Source organism: Medicago truncatula, chromosome 4 (genome assembly GCF_003473485.1).
Source record: "Medicago truncatula cultivar Jemalong A17 chromosome 4, MtrunA17r5.0-ANR, whole genome shotgun sequence".
NCBI classification, from domain to species: domain Eukaryota; kingdom Viridiplantae; phylum Streptophyta; class Magnoliopsida; order Fabales; family Fabaceae; genus Medicago; species Medicago truncatula.
The window spans coordinates 28,802,386-28,826,131 of record NC_053045.1 but is presented as its reverse complement, the minus strand read 5'-3'; the positions used below and the strand labels follow the sequence as shown (position 1 = coordinate 28,826,131).

At 33.3% G+C, this 23,746-nt stretch overlaps 1 protein-coding gene and 1 long non-coding RNA gene across 7 annotated transcripts; one reads left to right on the top strand and one right to left on the bottom strand.

The window, feature by feature from the left end:
• Positions 1-1,247: 1,247 nt before the first annotated feature.
• LOC25492356 (syndetin) lies at positions 1,248-19,138 on the bottom strand. Of its 6 annotated transcripts, none has more exons than XM_039833924.1 (26): positions 19,033-19,138; positions 18,550-18,943; positions 16,638-16,805; positions 15,699-15,773; positions 14,375-14,453; positions 13,896-13,960; positions 13,719-13,808; positions 13,369-13,458; positions 13,135-13,221; positions 12,876-12,959; positions 12,290-12,409; positions 9,668-9,696; positions 9,450-9,582; positions 8,470-9,003; positions 7,213-7,760; positions 7,040-7,103; positions 6,821-6,923; positions 6,549-6,721; positions 5,613-5,738; positions 4,957-5,027; positions 4,210-4,272; positions 3,025-3,097; positions 2,691-2,810; positions 2,151-2,228; positions 1,887-1,937; positions 1,248-1,768 (listed from the first exon to the last, which is right to left on the bottom strand). In XM_039833924.1, exons 2-26 carry the CDS (start codon positions 18,787-18,789, stop codon positions 1,667-1,669), a joined length of 3,366 nt encoding a protein of 1,121 aa, XP_039689858.1. In that variant the 5' UTR covers positions 18,790-18,943; positions 19,033-19,138; the 3' UTR covers positions 1,248-1,666. The 6 variants fall into 6 exon arrangements, with proteins under 6 accessions (XP_039689858.1, XP_024636928.1, XP_024636929.1 ...); XM_024781160.2 differs by having other exon boundaries at positions 19,037-19,122; XM_024781161.2 differs by having other exon boundaries at positions 18,550-18,867; positions 19,037-19,116.
• A 3,082-nt stretch (positions 19,139-22,220) lies between these two features.
• Positions 22,221-23,029, top strand: LOC120580204 (uncharacterized). The gene is made up of 2 exons (XR_005645903.1): positions 22,221-22,683; positions 22,777-23,029. It is a non-coding gene; the product is annotated as an uncharacterized lncRNA (long non-coding RNA).
• Positions 23,030-23,746: the final 717 nt, after the last annotated feature.

Genomic DNA, 23,746 nt, shown 5'->3' with positions numbered 1-23,746 from the left:
TTGCATGATCTATTTAAACTAAGTTTACATGACCTACTTAAACTTAGTTTACATGAACCTACTTAAACTGAGTTTAAGTTGGTACACTTATTTAAATTTAGTTTACATGAACTCAATTTACATGACCTACTTAAACTCAATTTACATGAACCTACTTAAACTGAGATTAAGTATATACACTTAAACTCAGTTTATATGACATACTTCAACTAAGTTTTAGATTAAATTTTATGAAAGGGTAATCTTGTCATTTTGGGGTGCAACCATGATTAACTAGGGTGCAAGTAGAAAAACTCTGGAAAATATAGCCAGTGTAGTTTTAATAATTAAGAGGAAACACGTGATCCATTTATGTTATTTTACATCTTATCTTATTATTAATGTTAGTTGTTTAGAATCATTTGTGGACCCCAATTTTATTCCTTAGATAAATTATTGATTTAATAGCAGTTTTAACATCCTAACTTTCTCAAAGTTGCGATTTTGATTCCCTAAGAAAAAAAGCTATAAAATCGCCCCCTAAATTTTGCAACTATAGCAGTTTTGGCCCCCTAAGTTTTCGCAAATACTTAGTCCATGTTTGATATCACAAAGAGTTTCACAGAATTACAGCAAATCACCACAATTTTGAAATAATCACCAGCACAAGCGTAGAGAATCAACTAGTTAAAACACTCTCCTTCAAACAAAATTTCAAAGGAATCAAACTACGTAAGTATTTTAGGTCTTCATCAATTACATTAGTATTTATTTATATTCTTTTTTAAAAGAAGTATGTATTTGATTGTATTGCTTAATAATTATTGATTAAATGATATGATACATATCTGTAAAATTTACCTTAATCTAATGACATTAAATAATTTTGTATTAGCATACTTTTGAAGTTACGATTTTTATGATTTTATATAATAGTAAATTTCAAATAAATGCTAAATTTTGAATATGCAAAATGTTATTGAACACTACAACAGAATAAATGTTAAACATTAATTTGATCTCTCTTGTGTGTGTATTATTGTCTTCCATTGCTTCTCCATACCGCTTTCCTTTCTTAGGCTCTCTCCATTCTCTCTGTTCTTGTTTGGTCGATTGACATAAAATGGAAAGTTCTGAATCCCACATAAACACTCAAGAAAGTTGAACATTCGCATGCTCTCCCATTCTTTCCATGCCAATGTTCGCTAAAGACAGCAAGTTAAAAATTGAGGGAAATGAAATAGATGGGGCAACACTGCAAGTATGTGTACTACACTATCTACCTGGTTGCATTGCAATACTAATGCCAATACATAATATCATGAAAACCATTACAACACAAATGTTTGACGTGGAGAATCGTGCAGATTGTATTGCATTTTTCTTCTTAATGAATAATAATAGATGGGCGGGGACGATCTAGAGACAGCGTAGACGGGTTTGATCAGAGTTACTTGAGGTTATGTAAAACATAAAAAAGAAAATTATTGTACAATTACAACTTATTTTCAAAGGACTATCTACAAGACACCGGAAGCACGGATTTGTAAAATGTTAAATAATGAGGATCAATAACCTTGCAATATACACTACCTTTACAGGAAGCTCTGCCAAAAATGAAAGAGGGCGGGGAAAAGGAGCAGAAAATTCTATATGGCTAAATACACAACAAAAGAAACCTACTTACTCACTCAATCTTTTCCAGTACTTCCAACCTGGTTTTCCTCTTCCAACCTTTCATAGAGGCAACAAGGTTGACCAATCCCACAACCTGGCTTTTACTGTATTCCTGCAAATGATGGTGGGATGTTTGGTTAAGACCCAAGCAATCAGACAGCATAGTGATGCACGAATGAAATCGGTTATCAGACAGTTTAATGATGCTGCAGAGAAGGAGCTATTCTTACCGGGTGCCCACGTGCCCAGTGCACATATTCTGTCTCCGGAAGGTAGTAAGCCTAGTTTAAAAGTCGAAGGGAAAGATGTTAATAAGTGATTAAAAAAAAAATGCTTATTGCATTCAATATAATGGAACTTTCAAACATACAAGACCCCCAATTTATAGAACTGGTCAGGCAGGAACACCCAAACTATTTCTACTATGAACCAAAACTCATCAATGTTTGCAAACAGTGTAGTAGGAATGTGTTCCCAGGTCCATAGTTCCTTACCTTAATGAAAGTTTCAACCATTTGTAGCTTGGACTTCACATTCAACGAAGCAAAATGCTTTAGCCCATTTATCAAAACCTAAAAGGTAAGAAAGATGGAAATCAACAACCAATGGAGGAAAACAAGAATTACTGGAGGAGCGTGAAATTTCAACTTATTGATCAACATCTACAACTCGGCATCATATGCAACGAGATCTGTTGATTAAAAAAGAGAAAGAACAGAAAAGGAAAAGGTAAAAGAAACAAAAGAACAAGTGTGGGGAACAGGAACAATACAAAACTCATACTAAACAAATTCATATTAAGATCTGAAAATAAAATATGGTTGAAATCTTAATTTTTTTAAGAAATGAACTATTTAAATTACAAAAGATTAAGATTAAATAGGTTGTTACAATTATTAATGTAGTAATAATCTACCACATTTAAGATTAATATTAAATTAGGTTGTTACAATTATTAATAATAATCTACCACATAAATTTCAAAACCAAAAACTTGTGCACTGAATTTTATTTTATTGTAGCTAAGAAATAACCTGCAGATCCAATGACATTAGAGCCCGTCCTTCATCGTTACATCTCTTCACCCGTGAAAGTCCTTCCACAAGAGTTTCCGCGACAATGTCAAGCCCATAATCCAACAATGTGTCTTGAGTCTACATATACAATAGCAGAATTTGCGAATCAAATGTCATGTTTACACACTAAGAATTATTTTTCTGTACTTTTCCTCTAAACAATTTTTTTTGAGGCATTCCTCTAAGCAATTTAAAAGCCTGATTTTCAAACATAAATTTGTATTCTTTTTAATAAATTGTTACGTATGCACTTGATGAGTATTGTTTCATGATAATGAATAACAGCAAATACCTCCTTACGAATTCCTCCATGAGCGAGTCGTGTTTTAAAGTGCTTAAACTCCCCCAGCAGCAAATCAACATACCTATCCATACGATTTAAGTCAGCACAGTAGACACAAAGCAGCTTATTTCCAAGATAAAATTTATGTGGAAAAGAAGAATGATAGAAAGGGATGGAATAGAAACATAATAAGTTCTATCGATCGAATTACTTAAAATAGCATGGAGTTGAAATGAAATTGATGGGATGCATTCTTTCCCATTCCATCCGATGTTAATTAAAATAGGATGGTGTCGAAATGAAAATGAAGGATTGCATTCTTTCCTATTGCATCCAATACACCACTTTTCTTTCCAGTCCAAATTGGAGGGAATGGGAAAGAATAGGTCAATTTCTCAATCCCATCTTTAAAATATCCAAACAATGGAATGATAACTCTTGTCACATTTGTGAAGTTCAAAATAAGCAATAAAAGGAAAAGAATGAGAAGAAAATATAATTATGGTGAAATATGATATAATAAACTTGATAGTAACTTCATACAAAAGACTAAACTTTAATCTTATTTAAAAGAAAACATAGACCTAATAGACAAAATAAATAGGAAAATCAGGGAACAAATAATAATAATAATAATAATATATAAACTATTCCAAAGAGATAAGCGAAGGTGTTCTAAAATTTAAAAATGATCCTCGGAAATAAACTAAGATACTCCAAAAATGATATTTTATGATATTTCTTCTTTCGTAACACATTCCATTCAGTCAAAAAAAAAAAAAAAACTGTTATATTCCATTCCATCAGAACAAATTTTGAAGTTATACTATCTGGCCCGAAGACTCATCACAGACTGTAAGATGAGATATAAAACACATACCAGCATGATAAGACATTAATAACAATACAAGTATTGCCATTAAAATCATCTGGTACTAATGTTTGTAAGCCCCAAATCAATACCTATTCACTAGGAATGTGGAAATCGTTATTCTCTTAAATTTCATCACATATATTACAAACACCTTGTCATGTTCAAACTCAAAGAATGACAGTTTTTACTTTTTACTAGTGTATGATGCAATATGTTGTTTGTCTTGGATATAAAATGAGAAGCTACCAGTTATGTAATATAAAAAGGAAAAATAATTACTTGGCATTTAAATATGAAGATGATAAAAAAAAAATACAAACCCATTATGCTCCATTCCAAGTTCTTTTACTTCCCATTTACAATTGGCAACACGATCAACATACCTGTAAGAAGTTCACTAAAAATTAGAAACCAAAACTTTTAGTTTAAACAAGTTTGCTACTTTTGACCTTGCAATAAAAATAGAAAATACTAAAAAAAAAAAAAAAAACAGATTGACAATGGTGTTTTTACAACTTGAAACCCGGTATCAATAGTGTTGGTAAAGTGACCAAAGTTTAAACTAAGGAGCTCACTAACAAACTCGAGCATCAGCAACAACACCCTAATTTCAGATCATCACAAACAACAGATGGCACAACGCAGGACACAATCCTTTCATTGTATTTGACAACATAATTTTGCATATCCTTTAAAATATAACAAAGATTTTTACAGAAAAATTATTTTGAGCAACTTTCCCCTTTAAATTAAAGGAAACCTAAAAATCAAAATAAATCATTAATATCAATACAATATTCACAAAATCAAAAAATAATATAAATCGATATATTTGGAAAAGAAAATATTGTGCACACTTAACAAATAGCTTTCATAGTTCAAACCAGATAATAAAAGCTATTTCTCAAATTATGCTCATTTGACTATAATAATGCCCTTAAGTAGTTTTGGGAAATAAAAAAGGACCCAAATGGTTGATGTCAATTCTAAAATACAAAACTCGGTACATTAGAAATACTTCCAAAGCAACAAATATACACTCCTAGCAGGGTGTGTATTTGTCTTACCCATTAATGTGCAGCAGTAGTCTTACTGTTGTGTGATGGACATGCTCTGTAAGATCTGGTACAGCATCCACCTAAAGATATCCTTATATATTAAAAATCATTGTTATCCATACTTTGCTTTCACCTTAAATGCTAAAAAAATGAATGAACTAGAAAAAAGTAATTTAATAGTAATATATCCACTAAATATCCATAATCCAAACATGATCTTCCGCTTGAAGCCGGCATCTTAATTACATGTAAAAATATGCTCAACAAGGCTTGGATCAAATAGTAATAAGCTTCATCATAACAGTTACATGGACCTCTACAACGTCGCATTAATTTTCTAGTAGGGTGCTGGGTGCAGCCCGATTTACATGAGTCAGGATTACTCTCACATCCAAAGGATGTGGGGATAACTCGTGAAACTTTTTTTAGGAGGGGCAGGGGGAGTTTGAAGAGCACTGCTTTCTCACTCAAGATAAATACTTAATAGCTTAGATATGCACAGTAAATATCACTAGCATTTCAACTTTATCCTATCCATAATGTTTCAAATCTTCCTCGATCAATTCCATTGGTTCAAAATTCAATAAGGAAAAATTTAAGATTTGTCGATAGCAATTTCCTCAAGAACTTAACCACTGCAATTTTAATATTAAGATTCCACATACCAGATGAACATAGAAATCCTCAAGTACAGTTGAATTACTTTGCAAGAGCATTGATTGGAGGTGAGCTTTGGATCTATTTAGTATTCGAGCAACGAGAGATATAGTGTCAACAGCCACACATCTTTCCTGAAACATAAAAATAAAATTACATACAATACACAACATCATCTTTGATTCAAAGCCTAAACTACACAAATCAAGAAAACATCAGAGTTTACAAGCAATGCAAACTCCAATAACAAAAAAACAAAAATAATATGGGAAAGAGGAAGGGGGGGTCGGCCTACGTGCTGGGAGCAAAAAATGACCCCATTTATTCCTAAGCTTCCGAGGAACAATAATAATAAAATAAGAGAGGATAAGGTTTCCTTCAACAAAAAAAAACAGGGAGGATAAGGTTGACTTGGTGGCTGGAGTGGGGGAGTTAAGGAGTGGATTGATAAGAAGGTTGAGGGTTAGATCCCCACCCTCAACAAAATAGTAACAATTCAACATTTTCCATTTCAAAAAACTGAAAGTCACCACATTCTAACTCGAGATGATGTCCCTTTTCACATAAGCTAATAGGACAAGATGCAAGTTGCTGTGAAAAGTCAGATATTATATACATTTGTTCAACTAAATTTGAGTATAGTATTACATCTGGGCTAAGTTTATAAATGAAAAAAATATTCCCACCTAATATCCAAATTTTATTTTTCAAAATAATAATAAAAGAAAAAACATCAATTAACTATGTCAATTCATCGATAGGTGCTGAGATTCCCACATTGGATCAGATATGACTTGAAAAAGTGTAGGGCTGAGTTAGGCCAATCCCAAATTCTAAGAATAGATAATGAAAGAATTTACAGTAGAGGATATCACAATTATAGTCGTGAAAACATTTTTCTTCATAAAGCATGTGTGAAACTTTTTCCCAAAAAACATGAATACCTTGAGACTAAAAGCAGTCCCCGAGGGGTGACCAAAATTCATATTTGGAGGACTTGTAGGTGTCAACTCTGCATGTACAAATGATGAACTTGATGTTGGTGAAGATGAGTGGGGCGGCTTAAGCCACTCCTCACACTCTTGGTTTATTCTAGATAAGGCTGTCCTCAAGCGATCTGCATGTCACAATTAAATTAAATTCGTTAACTAATAACTAATCTATTTAAAATTGATTTGGCCGCTAATTTTGAGTATGAATAAACTATGCCACTTACAATTAAGAGAGTTAACTGAGCTTTTTCCACTTGAATTAGTATTCTGCTGACCAAATGTTTCATATATAAAATAGAAAAAAATTTCAAACAACTGGCATATTCCCTGCAAAAATGTACTGAATCAGGGAAAAACATTGTAGAGGAAAAAATATAGCATAAGGAAAGGAAAGAGCAGAAGGGTGTAAAGTAGGTAAAGCAATTAAATGCAGAATACCCTACCTTAAAGAACTCAACATTTACTACTTCTAATTTCTGCATAAGCCTTGCATATTTGTCCATAGACCTTACATTTTAAGACACAATATCTCATTAAATCCCTAAAAATAGTAATAGAATAAATTACATGGTAAATAATAATAGAATTTTTTAACACAAAATGTATAGCAATTCACCTTAAAAGACATAGTGACGATCCAGTTTGTGCTGTACTCTCTTCATCATTACCATGTGAAGAGTTAGATCTTGAATGATGGGGTTTAGAACTTCGACTTGGAAGTTGACTGTCTTCATCAATAAAGTCAGCAAGAAGATCTTCATTTTCATCTTCTGAAACAGAATTGGCACCATTCAATGGACTGGAGTCATTCTTTCTAGTGGAGACTCTATCATCATGATAGTTGTTGACTGAGCCTCCATCAAATTCACCATAACTTGACCCATTAGGTTGGGGAATACCATGACCTTCTTTTGAGGTTGATAATTTTGGCAGAAAAGGATTTCCATTTTTAATCCAATGAGAGAACCCACTCTTCCTCGCACCAGTGTGAACCATGTTCACTGATTTATTATTGGAATGGATTGCATTGATATTCATTGATTTACTAACAGATAAAGAAATCAATGGTGCTCCATCACCAATAAGTCCAGCAAAACTGATAAGTTGAACAGTCTCTGGAGGTAATTTTAACCAAGTTTCCTTCTCCAAAACCATTTTTAGTGCCTAAAAAGAGAAAGCATGAAAAATCAAACCACTTATACAAGATAATGTATCATGGACATCATTCAGGTACACAGTAATAGCCCAGAAGTTTCCGGGATTAGAGTGCAGGGGGAGTACAATTAATTAATTTGTTCACAGTGATGAAATTTTTGCTTCCTACAATTTGTAATAGTTTCATCAAATCAAAATTCTTAGCATTCCACACAGTAATAGCCCAGAACCTTCCGGGATTATGGACCTGATTCTCCAAGAATACTGAAAATCAACAGCACCATAAAATATAAACGACATAGCTGACATGTTTGAGCACAGAACATGTTATTTTGAACATTTCCGGATCCACAAATACGAAGAAAACATGTAATTTGATAGTCTTCGGTTGTAGGAAAAATTCATTAGATGAATTATGAACCACAGGTACCAGATACCCCATCATCCACCCAAAAAGAACAGCAGAAGGTTAATAAAAAGTTTTATAAAACAGAAAACCAATACATTAATATGATTTATTAGTTATCACAATGTTAATGATAGCTGGAGCACTATCATCAGCTTAGAGAAACCATGCAGACACAGGAGGCAACTTGTGACATTATATTTGTACTACACATACATCATACATGGCTCAAAAGGAACTGCATAAAAAATCACAATCAACTTTATATGACTCTAACAACCATGGAGAATGAGAAGCCTTGATGACACTTACATGCACATTTTGTCGATGAAATGCTATGAAATAGTTTTCACAAACAACCTTCAACTTTTGCCTGAATTCAACCACTTCAATTCCACAGAAGGCTTCACCAGTCAAAATGAATACACTCAGATCTTCATAATTTTTCAAGAATAGATGAATGCTAGCAGAACAAGCTGCAGCAGAAGAAAGCAACACTGAGACACGACTTGCAGTAAGATGCCACAGATTCTTGCGTCCTCTTTGAAGGGTCTGAGAAACAAATGTTGTAGCTTCTTTCCGAAGATGGTACCATGGGGAATCGATGCTTGAGGCTGAACTTTCCTCCTCTCTAGCCTCATCCACTGGATCATGAAAATCACTGTATGGTGGTGAACCAGTAATTTCGGTCGGTGCGCTGATAGTTGAAGATGAGTCATGTATCACATCCCCGGAACTGGACATAGAATTGTTGCAGGCTGTTGCAACCGAATCAACTTCCCGAGCCTCGCCTAAACTACATGAACTGTCTTCATTGCACTTATCAGATGTTTGTGGTACTGAATCCTGAGTATATAATCAACCAAATGAAGGAAACTGAATAGCATATAACAAACAACTGAAGACTGTAATCATGAATGGCTTTTTTCCCAGTCTAAAAACTGAATACATACTGATATTTTTAACGTTTGAAACAAAAACTCTATCACTGAATAGTGATTATTCAGTTCATCAAAACCAAATCAAGGATTTTTCCAATTTACATGTCGATTGAGATATTTTCTGGCTCATTAAACTAGAGCTAAGATGTTATGGTGGAAACCGAATAACAATTTTCATCTTTAACAATTGCAAAGAACCAAAGAAAAAAGGCCGAAATTTGCCTAAAATCAGTCCAGTTGTTTAATTTTTGGAGGACTACAAGTGGACGTTATTATTGGAATGCACAAAGCAGTGACGGAAATTGCATAATGAAAGGGGGAAATTTTACTTGACAGGAACCAGAACTTTACCTTTCTCTCTAGCTGAAAATCCATAATTTCATGGTATGAACACATAAGGTCAAATAGAACAGCCAATGTTCTTAGTAAGCACTGCCTAAACTTAGAATCAGGTATCTGAAGGCATAGGTCGCTGTAAGTGAGCCTGGAAATGAAATAACGACTAAGAAGCCAATAATAACATAAAAGTAATTGAAAGGATGGTAAATATGCTGGCAGAAAAGAAGTACCTACTATTTTGCGCTAGTCCCTCCTCATCCTACAAAAAAATAATCAGCATATACCAATTAAAAGAATCTTTTGCGTTTTAGTTCAAAATTGGAAGAGAAATCAAGCTGAGCAAATTTAATAATGTGAATTCATTGCTATTAACGGTATCATTGGTTTGGCCTTCTGGAGCATCAAATCTCAATTATTATGATAATTTATTTTACTCTTATTCATTCTGATGAATCAAGTTCTTTCAATCCTCGCTTGAACTAAATATGTAAACTAAGAATAAAAACACTTAGCTTCAGCAACAACCATATATGCATATGTTTATGTGGAATGAAAAGTGATAATTGTACGGTGATACCATTGTTATTACTTAACTGTCTAGAGGGCAGTTATAAAGAATATTATTGCTATCCAAAGAACTACACCACACTCAATTTTATCACATAACACGTAGAGAAAATATAATACTAATCTATAAAGAAGCAAATGCATGGCTGGAACGAAGCTGTACCAGTCTTTTAATGATTCCAGCACGGGTATTGCTGGCAACACATGGAGAGAATAGAAATTAAATGATTTGAAATTGGTATACTTTATGTGAGACAGTTTTGGATGATGTTAAAAATGACAAAGCACTAAACCTTATTCGTGCTAATGCTAGACTACATCCTAATACTTCCAACAGGAAACAAATAACGAAATACAAGAAAATATGGAAATCAATCCTAAAAGGGTGTGTTATGCCCACTGAGGAACGGGCACAAGCAACACATCACAAGAAGCTAAGTCGCAATACAACTTTTTGTTTTATTTACTGCATGGTGGCTGACGCATAGGACAAGTAAATTTGAGGGAAAGAAGAGGATTCACGGAGAAGATAAATCAACGAGAGCAAGAAAAAACTGCTGGGTAGTATTTTACTTATAGATGATGTTGCACATAGGAAAAAAAGTTTCCACCCAATTTATTTAATTTATATATAAAAGTTTACATATTTTATACAGTAATGATACTCGGACACCATTTTTTTCCAACACCTTTGACACCTGGTTAAAGTGGCTAATTCGGTTGAATAGATGGTTAGTTCAATTAATGGTCAATCTAACTACATGATGAACTATAATTTCACAATTTTCAACGTGATCTAAATTAACCATATACTCAAGTGAATTAACCACAATTTTGCATGTGATTAACCAGGTGCACAAATGTAGGAAAAATTGGGTGTCTATGGAACATTTTTGTATTTTATACTACCCACTAACGAGACTCTTATATTGCCAGTGGAATCTCAATTCATATCATAGTGGGGGTAGGCATCGCATTCTTACAAACTAGATCAACCTTTGTTGGCAAAGTACAAAAGTCCGCTAACTTATTTAGTAACTATTGAAGAGTCTCACATCAAACAAAAGATGACATGAACATGTGTTTATAAGTGGGGGCAATCCTCACCTCCAAAGTCAGTTTTATAAGGATGAGTTAGGCCCAATATAAAATCTAAGATGGTATCAGAGCCTCCTCCAAAGATCCATTGGGCTACCCGCTATCGGGCCACCCACCATTTATATCCACGCACCAAGCCCAATAGTGTTGGGTGTGTTAAAGAGTCCCACATAAAACAAATTAACAAAAGACTGCTCGAACATATGTTTATAAGTGGGGGCAATCATCACCACACAAGCCAGTTTTGTGGGGTAAGGGGTTGTGTTAAGCCCAACCACGAATTCCAAGAGTAACAAATTTTAAGACCTCTGTGATGTACTTCATCTATGTTGTTTTGTTTGTCCTATACCTGTTTTTAGGGAAATTGCACTTCGATTCACCTTAGATATGTTTAAATAACACATGCATCCCCTCTACTTGGTAAAAAGTTAAAAATAAAAATTGACCTCCCCTCATCTACACAGTCTCTCATCTATTTCCAACAAATAAGAGTATCGAGTGTTTGTTAAATAAAGAGGAGACATGTGTATATCATTTAAAAATAACTCAAAAGAGGTGAGTGCAATAACCCCTTACTTTTCTATCTGGTCTTTAATTATTTAGCAAATCAAGCGCCCCGAAAGAGAAAGATACCAGATGACAGGTCTGGCAAAAGATGGTGGTTGCAATGTCAGGAAAGCCCACTGACAATGATGCACCAGAAAAAGGTGCCGAAGGAAAACATGAGAAATATAACTTATCACAAGGAATAAAAGAATCATGGAAATAAAATAAATCTCCAGATTTTACAGAAATTGGTGGGCAAAAGTGACAAGGCAAGTTTAGGATTGTGCCATTTTGTCAGTATTGAAATTATAGGGTTATAGTATTTTACGTATAGGTATAAAGGGAAAAAAAAAAAAAAAAAAGGGAGTAGAAGGTAAATAAAATGAAATTGATACTTACTTTATAGGAGTGAAATGTATCCTAACCCAGAAACAAATAAAAAGAGGGAGGTGGGAGGGGAAGCTTTTGTGGCCATTGTTTTGAGGTAGGGCTAAGGATTTCTATCATAGAATAAAAGGTCAAAATAGGCCTAAACTAGAATAAGATGTCCGAGCTTCCTAGCAATTAACTATTTTGCCTCCTAAACAATTTCAAAATCTGGTGAAACTAAAAATAAGTCAGAAGAAAATGTATTGGCATACCTCATGCACAATAGTCTTTAGCACCGAATGTGTCTCTGATATGACTTCTTGCATGAAGAAACTTTGTATCTTTTCAGCAAGACCACTGGTATCCCCTATCAATGCATACGCATCAATTACCTGTATCATCTCTTCTTGTGTTAGAACACTTTAAATTATTTCCAATAATCCAATAGAAAACAGCAAATATCAATTTGAAGCCAAACCTAATTCAAACAAAATCATACATGAGGTTGGTTTATATTTTGAGTTACACAACCTTCATCATTCTTTTCCACTCCCTCAATTTATTTGAAATTCACTGTGGCAAAAAGATACAGCATCCGCATCACCAAACTTCACCCACCAAGATATCGATGTTCATAAACAAATTTTATATTGAACCAGTTCAATTTTACATAGATTTATGAAACTAGTTATAAGTTGAAAGTTAAGAAATAGTTTTTAATTTGCCACACTCCCACAGCAGAGAGAAAAATGAAAGTATGTATGCTCATAATTCTAGGCACTGAATACTCAACACTTCCTGCATTTGATATGACTAGAAAGTAAACTCATTCCCATCAAAAAATAAACAGATACTCACGGTCAGATAGTCATCTTCCTTAAATTCCTGACATACATCCAATAAAAGAGCATCCAATTTCTGCAAAGTTCTTCCCAGCCAAACCTACATTGATAATATAATGTATGAAACTAAAACAACAAAATACACAAATATACCCAACATTTTCATCATGAATATGTACAGTAACATAAGTACAATACATGCAGGGAACAGCTTAAGAGTAGAGCAGTGCCAACATATCATGCTTAATCTTTCGAAATGGTTATTCAATACTCACCTCCACACCATGGCTCATCTCTTGCATTGCCGAAAGCTCTGGGAAACTCTCTAAGAGTTGCAAATACTCCGATAGGACTTGAAATGCCTGCATAGTGATCATAACGAAAAAATAAAAAACTTCGAAGGCTTATTCGAGAACAAGGAATCACTCAAAAAATAAAAAAAAGGAACTTGGTTAAAATTGTGAGTGATTAACTAAAATCTACAAGTTAAAGCAGATATAGAAGCCCACCTTCCAATAATTCCCTTCCTCTACAAGGAATTCAAGTGTTGACTGCATGTCTAGTGCACGTCGAAGTTCAGTCAAGACTGGAAGCATATCCTACGAATGGGAAAGGATGAATTCATTAAGTGTTACCACCACAAGCTATATTACGATCTGACTGTAAGTATGCATTTTGCACACTATCCTAGATTAACATACTTTATAACCCCAAAAATAACTCATGAATGACAAGAAAACGGTCTTCAAAACACATGAAGAGAAAAGATAGTCACAAAAGGGAAAACAATCCATCAAGACAACTAAAACAAAAACAATAAAGCCATGGTGAGTTTAAGATCAAAAAGAGAGGGACATACCACTAGTGCTTGCTTCTTTTTTGAATAAGAATTCACAATCAAATCCCTTGAAACTTCATTCAAAGAAGATGTCAGGTGCCTTCTTCCATTCTGTAATATCATTGAAAATAATGCAGTAAGATCAAGACAGAGCAAAAAGGTAACATCAATACATGTTGAAACTTTTACGATGCTCACCATACAGATGACATTTGCAATTCTTAAGTCTTTCTCCAATTCCCTGACCAAATTCATCCCCTTCACTGGCCAAAAGTAAGTATCAGCTCCTTATTCTAAAGCTTCTTTAAAAGCAAGTGGTCTAGAACAGCAAGCTGGCAGCTGCGGAGAAGTTACATGCACCCTATTTTTCTAATTTTTCAATGAACTTAGACTAATATTGTTGGATTATTTATACCAGAAGTGATACCACATTCTTCCAAATATATCAACTCATTATTATGTTATAATTAGGATCTAAACATAGTTGTAAGTTGGTCAAATAATAATTAACTTTTTTATTGAGCAAATGGTAATACCTAAAACCAAGGCAAAAAGAATTGTCAGCCTTGAAATATTTAAGTAAAAGAGAGTGGATAGCAGAAAATAAATGTTATGCAGATACCTAACATGCATAACCTCGTGTACTAAAACTTCACAAATTGATCTCTTGAACTTACCCATTACTTCATGATGCTCCATAACATGGCGAGATAAATGCTCTGCTACTTTGTCCAGTTGTGTTATTCTAAGGGTAGCCTATATGACAAAACCAATACAAGCATCCTATCAAGAGAATTGATGACATATAGCATGACAATGCAACCTAACTCAATCAATTAACAAGATTCACACACAAAATTATTGATATTCTCTGAGATAAGTAGTCACAATATTTGAAAATCATTCAACATAAAAACCCACAATAGCAGAACTTTGTGCACAGTCTTCATAAACGCCAACTATCATAAGATTACTGGCATGAGTAATGTGTGATGCAAGAGAATATTGTGTAACAAACTCTGAGCACAGAGAGATAGCTCCTATAAATACTTGCTCTCTCTCCTGTAACTAACTATTCATTCATAACAAAATTCAATTATATCATACAATGGTTTTCTCTCAATTTCTTCTTCTTTCTCTCACCAGTTCTTAGTTTCTGTTAGAGTATTTGAGTGCCTTGGTTCTTCCCACTTGATAGCTAGCTTTTAAGGGAAAGTTCATCAAGTGCTTAGATACTTATTAATTGGTATAAGAGCTGGTTGCCGGTGGCTTGGAAAGGGCTACCTATGGAAGGGATGACTGGAAAGGTTGGGTAAAGCGTTGAAGAGTCAGTCGTCAGGACTTCAGTTTTCAGGGCAGGGCAGCACTGTCATAGGAACTTGGGTATTATAAGATGCCGACGCCCCATATCTAGTAGTATGTGATGCTCAGTGGAGTATTAAGTGGCTTGGTTCTTCCCCATTGATAGCTAACTTTTACGGAAGGGCTCCCCGAGTGCTTGGATATTTATCATTGTGCATCAAATCGCAAAGAGAAATAACTTAACAACTCAGAAAAACAAGCTTTTAGAAGGGCCTGAAGACTCCAGCCAATCAAACTGAGAGCATGAGAATGTGAAGTAATTCAACTCTGGAATTAGGGGAACAAGAACAGGCAACGTGGTTTATCAAAAGTATATAGCCCATCCTATTTTTCGCCCTGCTTGACATGGCCAACTTAAAAGAGATAATGATTCCCAAATAGATGCCAGAGATGAGCATCAACAGTAAAAAAAGTTTACTTTTCATAAAAAAAGAGGAAGCACCAAGTTAATATATATAATCAACTGTAAATGCAAGAAGATAGTAAGTTTCTCTCAAACTCAATTAGTATGGCAGATACCACTATTATTCATTGAGCAAAAGAATGAATCAGTAGAGAACACAGAACATTTCACATTCAAATATAAGAGTATAAATATTTTCCATTGATAGCAAGACTAAGAAACATGAGTGGTAGTACCTGCTTTTCAAAATATGTTAGCTCATTTTCTTCAGAAGGAACGTGCTCCAAAACATGCCTAATTGGATCAAAATCCTGCATTAAGATATTTACGACAGATTTGAGTACCATCTGTAAGGAATCCATTCAGCTGATAATTCACAGTGATGAAATAAGTAAATTGAATAAGATTTCAATTAAGTGCAAAAAATGAAAAGGTGATTTCTTTTTCTTTTATTTGAGGGAAATGAAAAGGTAATTTCAACATGTTAGCATGCGTAACAAAGAAATAGTTTTTTTTTCCTTATATTTACAGCACAATTTATGTGGTTTGAATGTTTTACTTCTTATTCCGTGGTATTGGACGATACTGTCATATTCCTATAAACACATGAAAATGAAAAAATTAAAAATTATGAAAGTAGTATGTTACTAAGAAGAAGCTGGTATAAGCAAAACTAAACAGAGGGAAAAGGAGGGTAAATTAAACATCTCTTTAGTAACTGAGCCAAAAGAGCAAAAGAAAAAAATTCCAAACAGAGAAACTGTGGTTGCTAATAAATATGGATCCATTCCCAGAAGTTCAAGTTCTAAAGAATGGAATACCAAATATTAATGAAATTTCAAAATTTTGGAGTGAGTACTTATGAATTGTTGTTATATGAACGGTCAAAGCTACAAAACTAATCCTTACAAAGAAAAGTCGTATGTTCTAAATTCTAAACTTCTAGCGATCATCACAACTCTCATGGTCTCTTAGAACAAGGAAATATTTGAAAATTTCTAAAAGAGCTTATTTTCCCTCTTCCAATGAACAAGGACATCCAAACAAGTATCTCTCCAAATGCGTAACATAGCCTCCGCAAATCAAAATATTTTACGTCGCCCAACACAAGGGATGTTCATGTTACAAGAAAATCAGTATGAAATTGACCGTAAAGTGATACAAGCAACTATCACCTCCTCATAGAATTCATCCTCCAGTTCCTCCACTACAGGGTCATTAGATCTGCTTCCATATATTGAACTCAGCTCTTCTGAACTTGATGAAAGACTATACCTCTGATGAGGAGGTAACCCTGCAAGAGCACGAGCTACAGCAGCTGCAGCAACAGCTCGAGCTGGAACCTGTTCAACAAAAAATTTAGAACATTAAACATGACTCAAACTTACAGATCAAACAAGGAGTCTTACAGACCAACAAACATTTTAATAAAAACAGAACAATAACCAGAGAACATTCACTGTTAGGTTCACTGGTGGGCGTAAGGGCGGAATTGTTAGATGCATTCAAAATGCTTTTAGGCTACCAAGTTAACAATCAAGACTGCAGGATAAACAGCTTAGTAAACAACAGTAAGTATCAAGGTTAAAATATTCATCATCCTCGATTATTGAGAAACTACTACAACAAACAAGAGTTACAAAGAAAATATGAAATAGCATTACATTTTGATTTTGAAGAATGATTTCATCATTTAATATAAAAATAAAATTCAGGAACATAAATGTTGGTTTATAATTATTACTACTAATATTATTATAGCTACCATGGTTGAATATAAACCACAGGAAGCAAACCACAATCAAAAAGTTAAATATATGCACAGTCACCACTCACAACACACAGGTCCCTGTATCTAACCAAGCTCTGATGCCATATTAGAATTTATGCCAGGCACACATAGTAACTCTTTGAACCTTTTTTTTCTCAATTTGTTTGTATTGTTTTTCTTATCTTTACACAGTGTGCACCAGTCTATTTATAGATTGTTCTAGATGCCTCATGTGACTGACACCTGTGTCAGTGAATAGCTAATGTCACTAACATGTCCCAGTGAGTTAGTGAGTTAGTTAGTTACAAGTAATTTTGGTTAGTTACAATCAGTTACAAGGGAGCTTGCTAAAGACTAAACTGGCTCCATGAGCTCTAGTAGAACTCTTCCTTTAATACTTTGCAATGTCACATGTAGCTGGTTTCTTATATAATAGGAGCCTATGAAGCATAGACACAGACACGGACACGTCCACACTGGTAATAATTTGAAAAAAAATTAATTAATTACATGTGTTGGTGTCAGACACCGACACACCGTTGATCGTTCATAGGTGTCCGTGCTATAGAGATAGGAACTAATATATTGATAATTTTAACAAGAGCTCATTCTTTCGGTCACCTTATCAAATTCCTTCTAGCAAATTACTTTCACGTGTATAACTTGTAAATCTCTTCAGAATAGCTTATAAATCTCCACCCCTTTTCAACTAATTCTTACACCAAAAACTAATCAGCTCTCTCGCTCAGTATTCCCTACTAAAACCAAAAGGATCTAAATCTAAATTATAAACATCCTCGGCTCTTAGCAAGTGCTCTTCCACACAGCAAGCACCTTGACAAAGTTTACTTCACCAAATCAAACTTCCAACCGCCTATTACTACAATGAATCTGTTCGGAACTTTGGATTGGCTTATAAGTTTATCTACTAGCATAAGTTTTGTGCGACTATTTGGAAGAACTTAAGAAAACAGCTTATGACATTGTTTGTAAGCTGTTTTCAGCTTTATGTCACAAGTTTAAGTTTCCTAGACACTAACACCACTATCCAATCATACATCATCATCCATAACTAAAATAATCACAAATACAAAATTCAAACTAAGCCTTAAACATTATGAATCACAGACACCAGCACTAGACATTAACACTTTGACACCGCCACTGGCACTAGACACTGGCACGTTGACACCAGTAGTAAATCGAGAAAATAATAAATTGAATGTAATTACATGTGTCAGTGTTAGACACGGACCGACACGTGTCAGACACACCTTCGATCAGAATTGTCGGTGCTACAGGATTAATTGAATTACCTCGGGGCGATCAGGAAGAGAAGGAAGTAAACCAAGCGATCTAGCAGACTTAACAGAACTGAAAATCTTTTCACCAACTTTGGACAAATCCATTGCTCCTCCTTGAGAGAGCAAGAAGAAAGGAAGCAAAACCAAAACCCTAGAACTATCGATTCCACCTTCTCCTCCTCCTCCTCCTTCGTTCAATATAAACGGATTATTACTCAACGCGCTTCCGAATGGAAATAAATTCGGCTGCATCGATCTCAACTCCAATCAACCAGATCCAACGGTGACACTTCCATCTCACTGAGATCTGACGCTACACTTTTCACTTCACTGTGATCGTCGTTGAATCACAATCAAAAGTTAGTTAGGAATTGGAATTGAATTTCGATACTGAATTTGAGTGAATCTGAAATATAGAAATATTTACGATGTTTCAATATTATTCGGAGAAGAGGGAATTTGATGTAACTTTTTGTTCTGTAAGCATACAACTACTTACTTGTTGTTTGGACCGGAAAGGAATGAAAATGAGATGGAAACAAATTAATCATAAGAGGGACTGAGATTGTGTAAGAACTGGGAACAGAAGTAACTTTATCAATAAAATAAATAAATAAATAATGTATGTTTGGTTGTAGTGAGAAAAATTGATTATCTAAAATTAATTCCGATTAAAAGTGAATTGACGTTTTTCTTATAGGGAAAAATGAATTGAGGTTAAACTGATTTTTATTTGGATACATTTATTTAAAAGTAACTTGAACTATAATTTTGTGTAGAAAAATCAATTTTATAATTAAAAGCTACAAATCATAAATTCAAATAAAATCAATTTAAAAACAAAATTAATTCTACTTTTTTTGACAAGAAAATTAATTCTAGTTAAAAACAATCAAACATGTTTGAGTGTGTGTTTGGATACACGTTTTGCACTTATTTCTCAAATCTCATCCTAACACAATTGGGTCGTGATTTTCTAATGCTAAAATTTCAAGTTTTTTCAATATTCGTGTGTTTGTTGTTGTTTTGACGGGGAACAAACAAGCATTGTCTACTATAGATTTTTAAAATCTATCTTGGTTCTTCTAAATGTGGAATCAAACATTCATTAAGAGTTTGTTTGTTTTCACGTTAAAGTAAATTTAAACTCACGTTTATCGAACTTTATTAATTGTATCTTTTGAGCCAACGTGGGTTCCTCCCGTGATTTTCAAACTTACCAAAACATAAGCCAAGTATATGTTTAGAGTGCCATTTAGCCTAAACCTGTGTAAGTATTGATCCATAATGAACCAATATTTATAGCCATTGGATTGTATGTAAGCACAATACACCTGATACGTCTAATTATTTTCTTCACTCTCTTTAAAATATTTTTTCCCTTCTCTCTTTTTGTATTTTTTTTATGTACCTTTAGAGAATGTACTATTTATTATTACTGCTATTGATAGACGAAATTGGCAAGTGCACCAAATCGTAACAAGTAATAAAGTAGTAAGTTTATCGTTGTCTAAACGGGGCCGAAATAATGTTTGAAAAATAAGTTATAAACTCTTGAAATAACATATATATATATATATATATATATATATATATATATATATATATATATATATATGTTTGTGATGAAATGATGTCTACCAAACGTGCCTTTTTTAGTCATACGAGCTTATAAGTTATAAGCTATAAGCTCGTTTCAAGGTCTTACCAAATAAACCTTAATGAGAATAAAGCTTTTTTTTTTGGTAAGTTGAAATAGAGAGAAGGGAGAGGTGTAAAGAGAGATAAAGTTGGAGTCGATTTTCGTAAAAATGGACCATGATAAGATCCTGTACATAACATTAAAATACCACAATTCAAAACTAAAATCAAACATATAACTACAACAACATATAAGAACATGTATTTAACAAAGAATCATAAAAAATAATTACAACCACGTAAAAGATGATGAGTTTAACAAAGATTCATCAAAAATGTTTACAACAACACAAAGGAACATGAATTTAACAAGGATTCATCAAAAGTAATTATAACAACATAAAATAACATGATTTTAAAAAGGATTCATCAAAAGTAATTATAACAACATAAAATAACATGATTTTAAGAAGGATTCATCAAAAGTAATTATAACAACATAAAAAAAAACATGATTTTAACAACATAAAATAACATGATTTAACAAGGATTTATCAAAAGTAGTAATTCCATGGTTTTTACACTACTAAAAATATACATTTCACAACAGGACTTCCACATCAGTGGTAAAATACCTGATGTGAAGGTAAAGCGGTGGGGTATTCACATATGTGGAATAAATGACCGAGGGGAAAATTAGTAACCGAAGCTTCTTCACATAAGTGGAAATAAACACATGTAGGTAGGAAAAAATAAACGTGGTGGTATTTTTGTTATTGTGGTGAATTATACTCAATATAAGTGACATACCACCCGAGGGAAAATCCTTTCACTTTACTAATTTTTCCTTTCCCCTTCTTTGAGAGCAAAGACATATGCGTACTCAATCACAGACCATCTACCCCTCCCACACAAAACTCATCGCATGAACCATAACCCTCACACAAACCCCTCACTCAAATCTCTCTATTGATTTTAACCGAGTTCTTGTAACTTTTATTTTAGATTTTTTATTTTTTACAATTGTTGATACAACGATCAGGTTGAGAACGACGAGTTGTATGTTCAACTTTTTTTTTTATACGTATAATGAGTTTGATGTTTGAATGGTTTTTTCACTTTTGATTTAAAACTGATATTATATTTTTAATAATTAGTGAACTAATCTTTATTCTGAGCCTCTTAATCAAAGTTAAGTTTGTCTTAACGATAATTTTTTTTTTTCATTTGCAGGTTTTTTTGCACCCTATTTACGAGTACATTTACTCCTGTACACTTGGTTTTGATCAAATCACAAATACCTATAAGCTTGTCGCTTATAGGGATAGGAATTGTACCTTTTAACAATATAAATAAAAATTGACATTTTTATCGGTTAAACAATGTCCTAAAGAAGGTTATCAACAATTTTAACAGTTGATAACATACTCCATCCGTTCCAAATTATAAGCAAAAAAAAATAAAATCACACTTATTAAGAAAACTAAAACATAAGAATTTGGAGTATAGTCTTTTGACTTTTGTTTGGAAAAAGTTTTATAGAAAGATGTAAAAACAATTTTCATTGGCTATTGGTTATGGAAAAAATGAAAGAGTGAGAAAATTGAATGTAATTTGCATTTAATTTTATGAGAATAAACAAAAGTTTTTTTTGGAAAAGAGATATTTTTTTTTTTTAAATTCAGAAAAAAATTATTATAGAACACTTTTTTGTTAAGTAACTTTGTGACTAGAGTTCACCTTTTAAGGTGAATAAGTTAGATGTTCGGGGTTTAAACTCCGCCCCTTACATATAGAGTTGTTAAAATGGGTCTGGCTTGTCGGGTCGGGCCACAAAAGCCTGAAAAAATGTCAGATTTAAACATAAAAATTTGGTCCCATTTAAAAACGCGCATTTTTAGCCCGAGCCCATTGTGGGCTAGCACGTCAAGGATGAGGTTGCCCGTTTATTTTATATTTATTTTTTAACATTATGATTTCCTACAACCCACCGTCATTAGATCCAGAAAATAAAAATCAATGATGCCTAAGCCAACCCAAATACATAGTAAGTGACAATTCTATTTCTATACATCTATCTATTCACGTTTCACATAATATTCACATAATATTCAGTATCACTTTCAGAAATGAAAGTTCACAAAGGAAAGTAGGAAACCATGGGCGAACCCTGGATCTGCTGCTGCCACATATCACTTATCCTCCACTGTCCACCCTAACTCTATTGTGTTGCCTAACACCTCCACCCTAACTCTACTGTTCACGTAGGGGTTTCATCATCTCCAGTTCCTCGTTGAGTCATCTTCTATAATCAATCTCACCTTTTGATTATGTCTCTACCTTATCTGCAAATATGGCTTCTGATGTACTAAGCATTTCAATAACAATTGTGGTCTCTGAATTGGTGCTCGAGTTTTGAAAAAATATATAAGCTCTTTGAAAGATGTTACAGTTCATTAGTTCAAGCTCTTATGTGTGCACACGGTTGGTTACATGATTTTGATGGTATAGTTTTTAATTCAAGAATAACTACTAACAATTAAATAATTATTTATATTACAAGTTATGATACACTCACTACTAATCTTTTGTTTGTAGAATATGACAGTGACAACGATGATGATGAAGATAAGCATGAAGTCATCATACAAGAAAATATGATTTTTTCACAAGAAGGAACAAGCCATTAACTACCAATATTATGAACCATCAATTGTTGGAGACAATTCATGTATGTAGTCAACTAATGATTTTGTTTTCTGGTTGTTGTAGTTAATGTTGCCGAAATTTCAATCTTTTGAAGTTGAACAACTATTTTAAAATTAAAGTGTACTACATTGTTGAAGTTTAAGGCATTGTTTTGTAATTTTATGTTGCTGTGTTGATTATATTATCGTGGATTTGAATATACTTTGTTCTCAACATCTATCTCTATTGTAATATGCAGCGTTTCACATGACAAATTAACATTAATAATTTAGGAAGTTTAACATCAATTTTTGTTGATTGATATTTTTTAATTAAAAGCTTTAAGTAATCGGGCTGACCCGTAGCCCGCAAAAGGCCGATTTTAGACAACTATTTTTGAGCTCATTTATCTTCTGGGCCTTTTGTCTCGGCCCGCCAAAGTCTGAGCCCGTCATGGGCTTGCTTGATGCGGGCCTGGTAACATGTTTTAACAGTTCTAACTTCCCCTGTTTCACAATACTTGTCGTTTTTGAGAAATTTACACATACCAATAAATCAAATAAATTTTGTTATTTTTGATGAAACTATGTGTGTGTTTTTCTATAATACCTTAACCATTTATTATTTCATTATATTATTTATCTTTCTAAAATAAATAAATAAGGGTATTATTGACAAACCAATAATTAATGTTGCATCCTTAAAAAAATAATAATTAATGTTGCATTGAAATTTAAAAATGATAAATAATATGAAATAAATTTATTCTCTAAAAGTGACAGATATTGTGAAACGTAGGGAGCACATGTAACCTTTTTTTAAAAGATATTATACAATTTTTTAACTTTAAAAAAATAATATTTAATAAATCAAGTTCGAT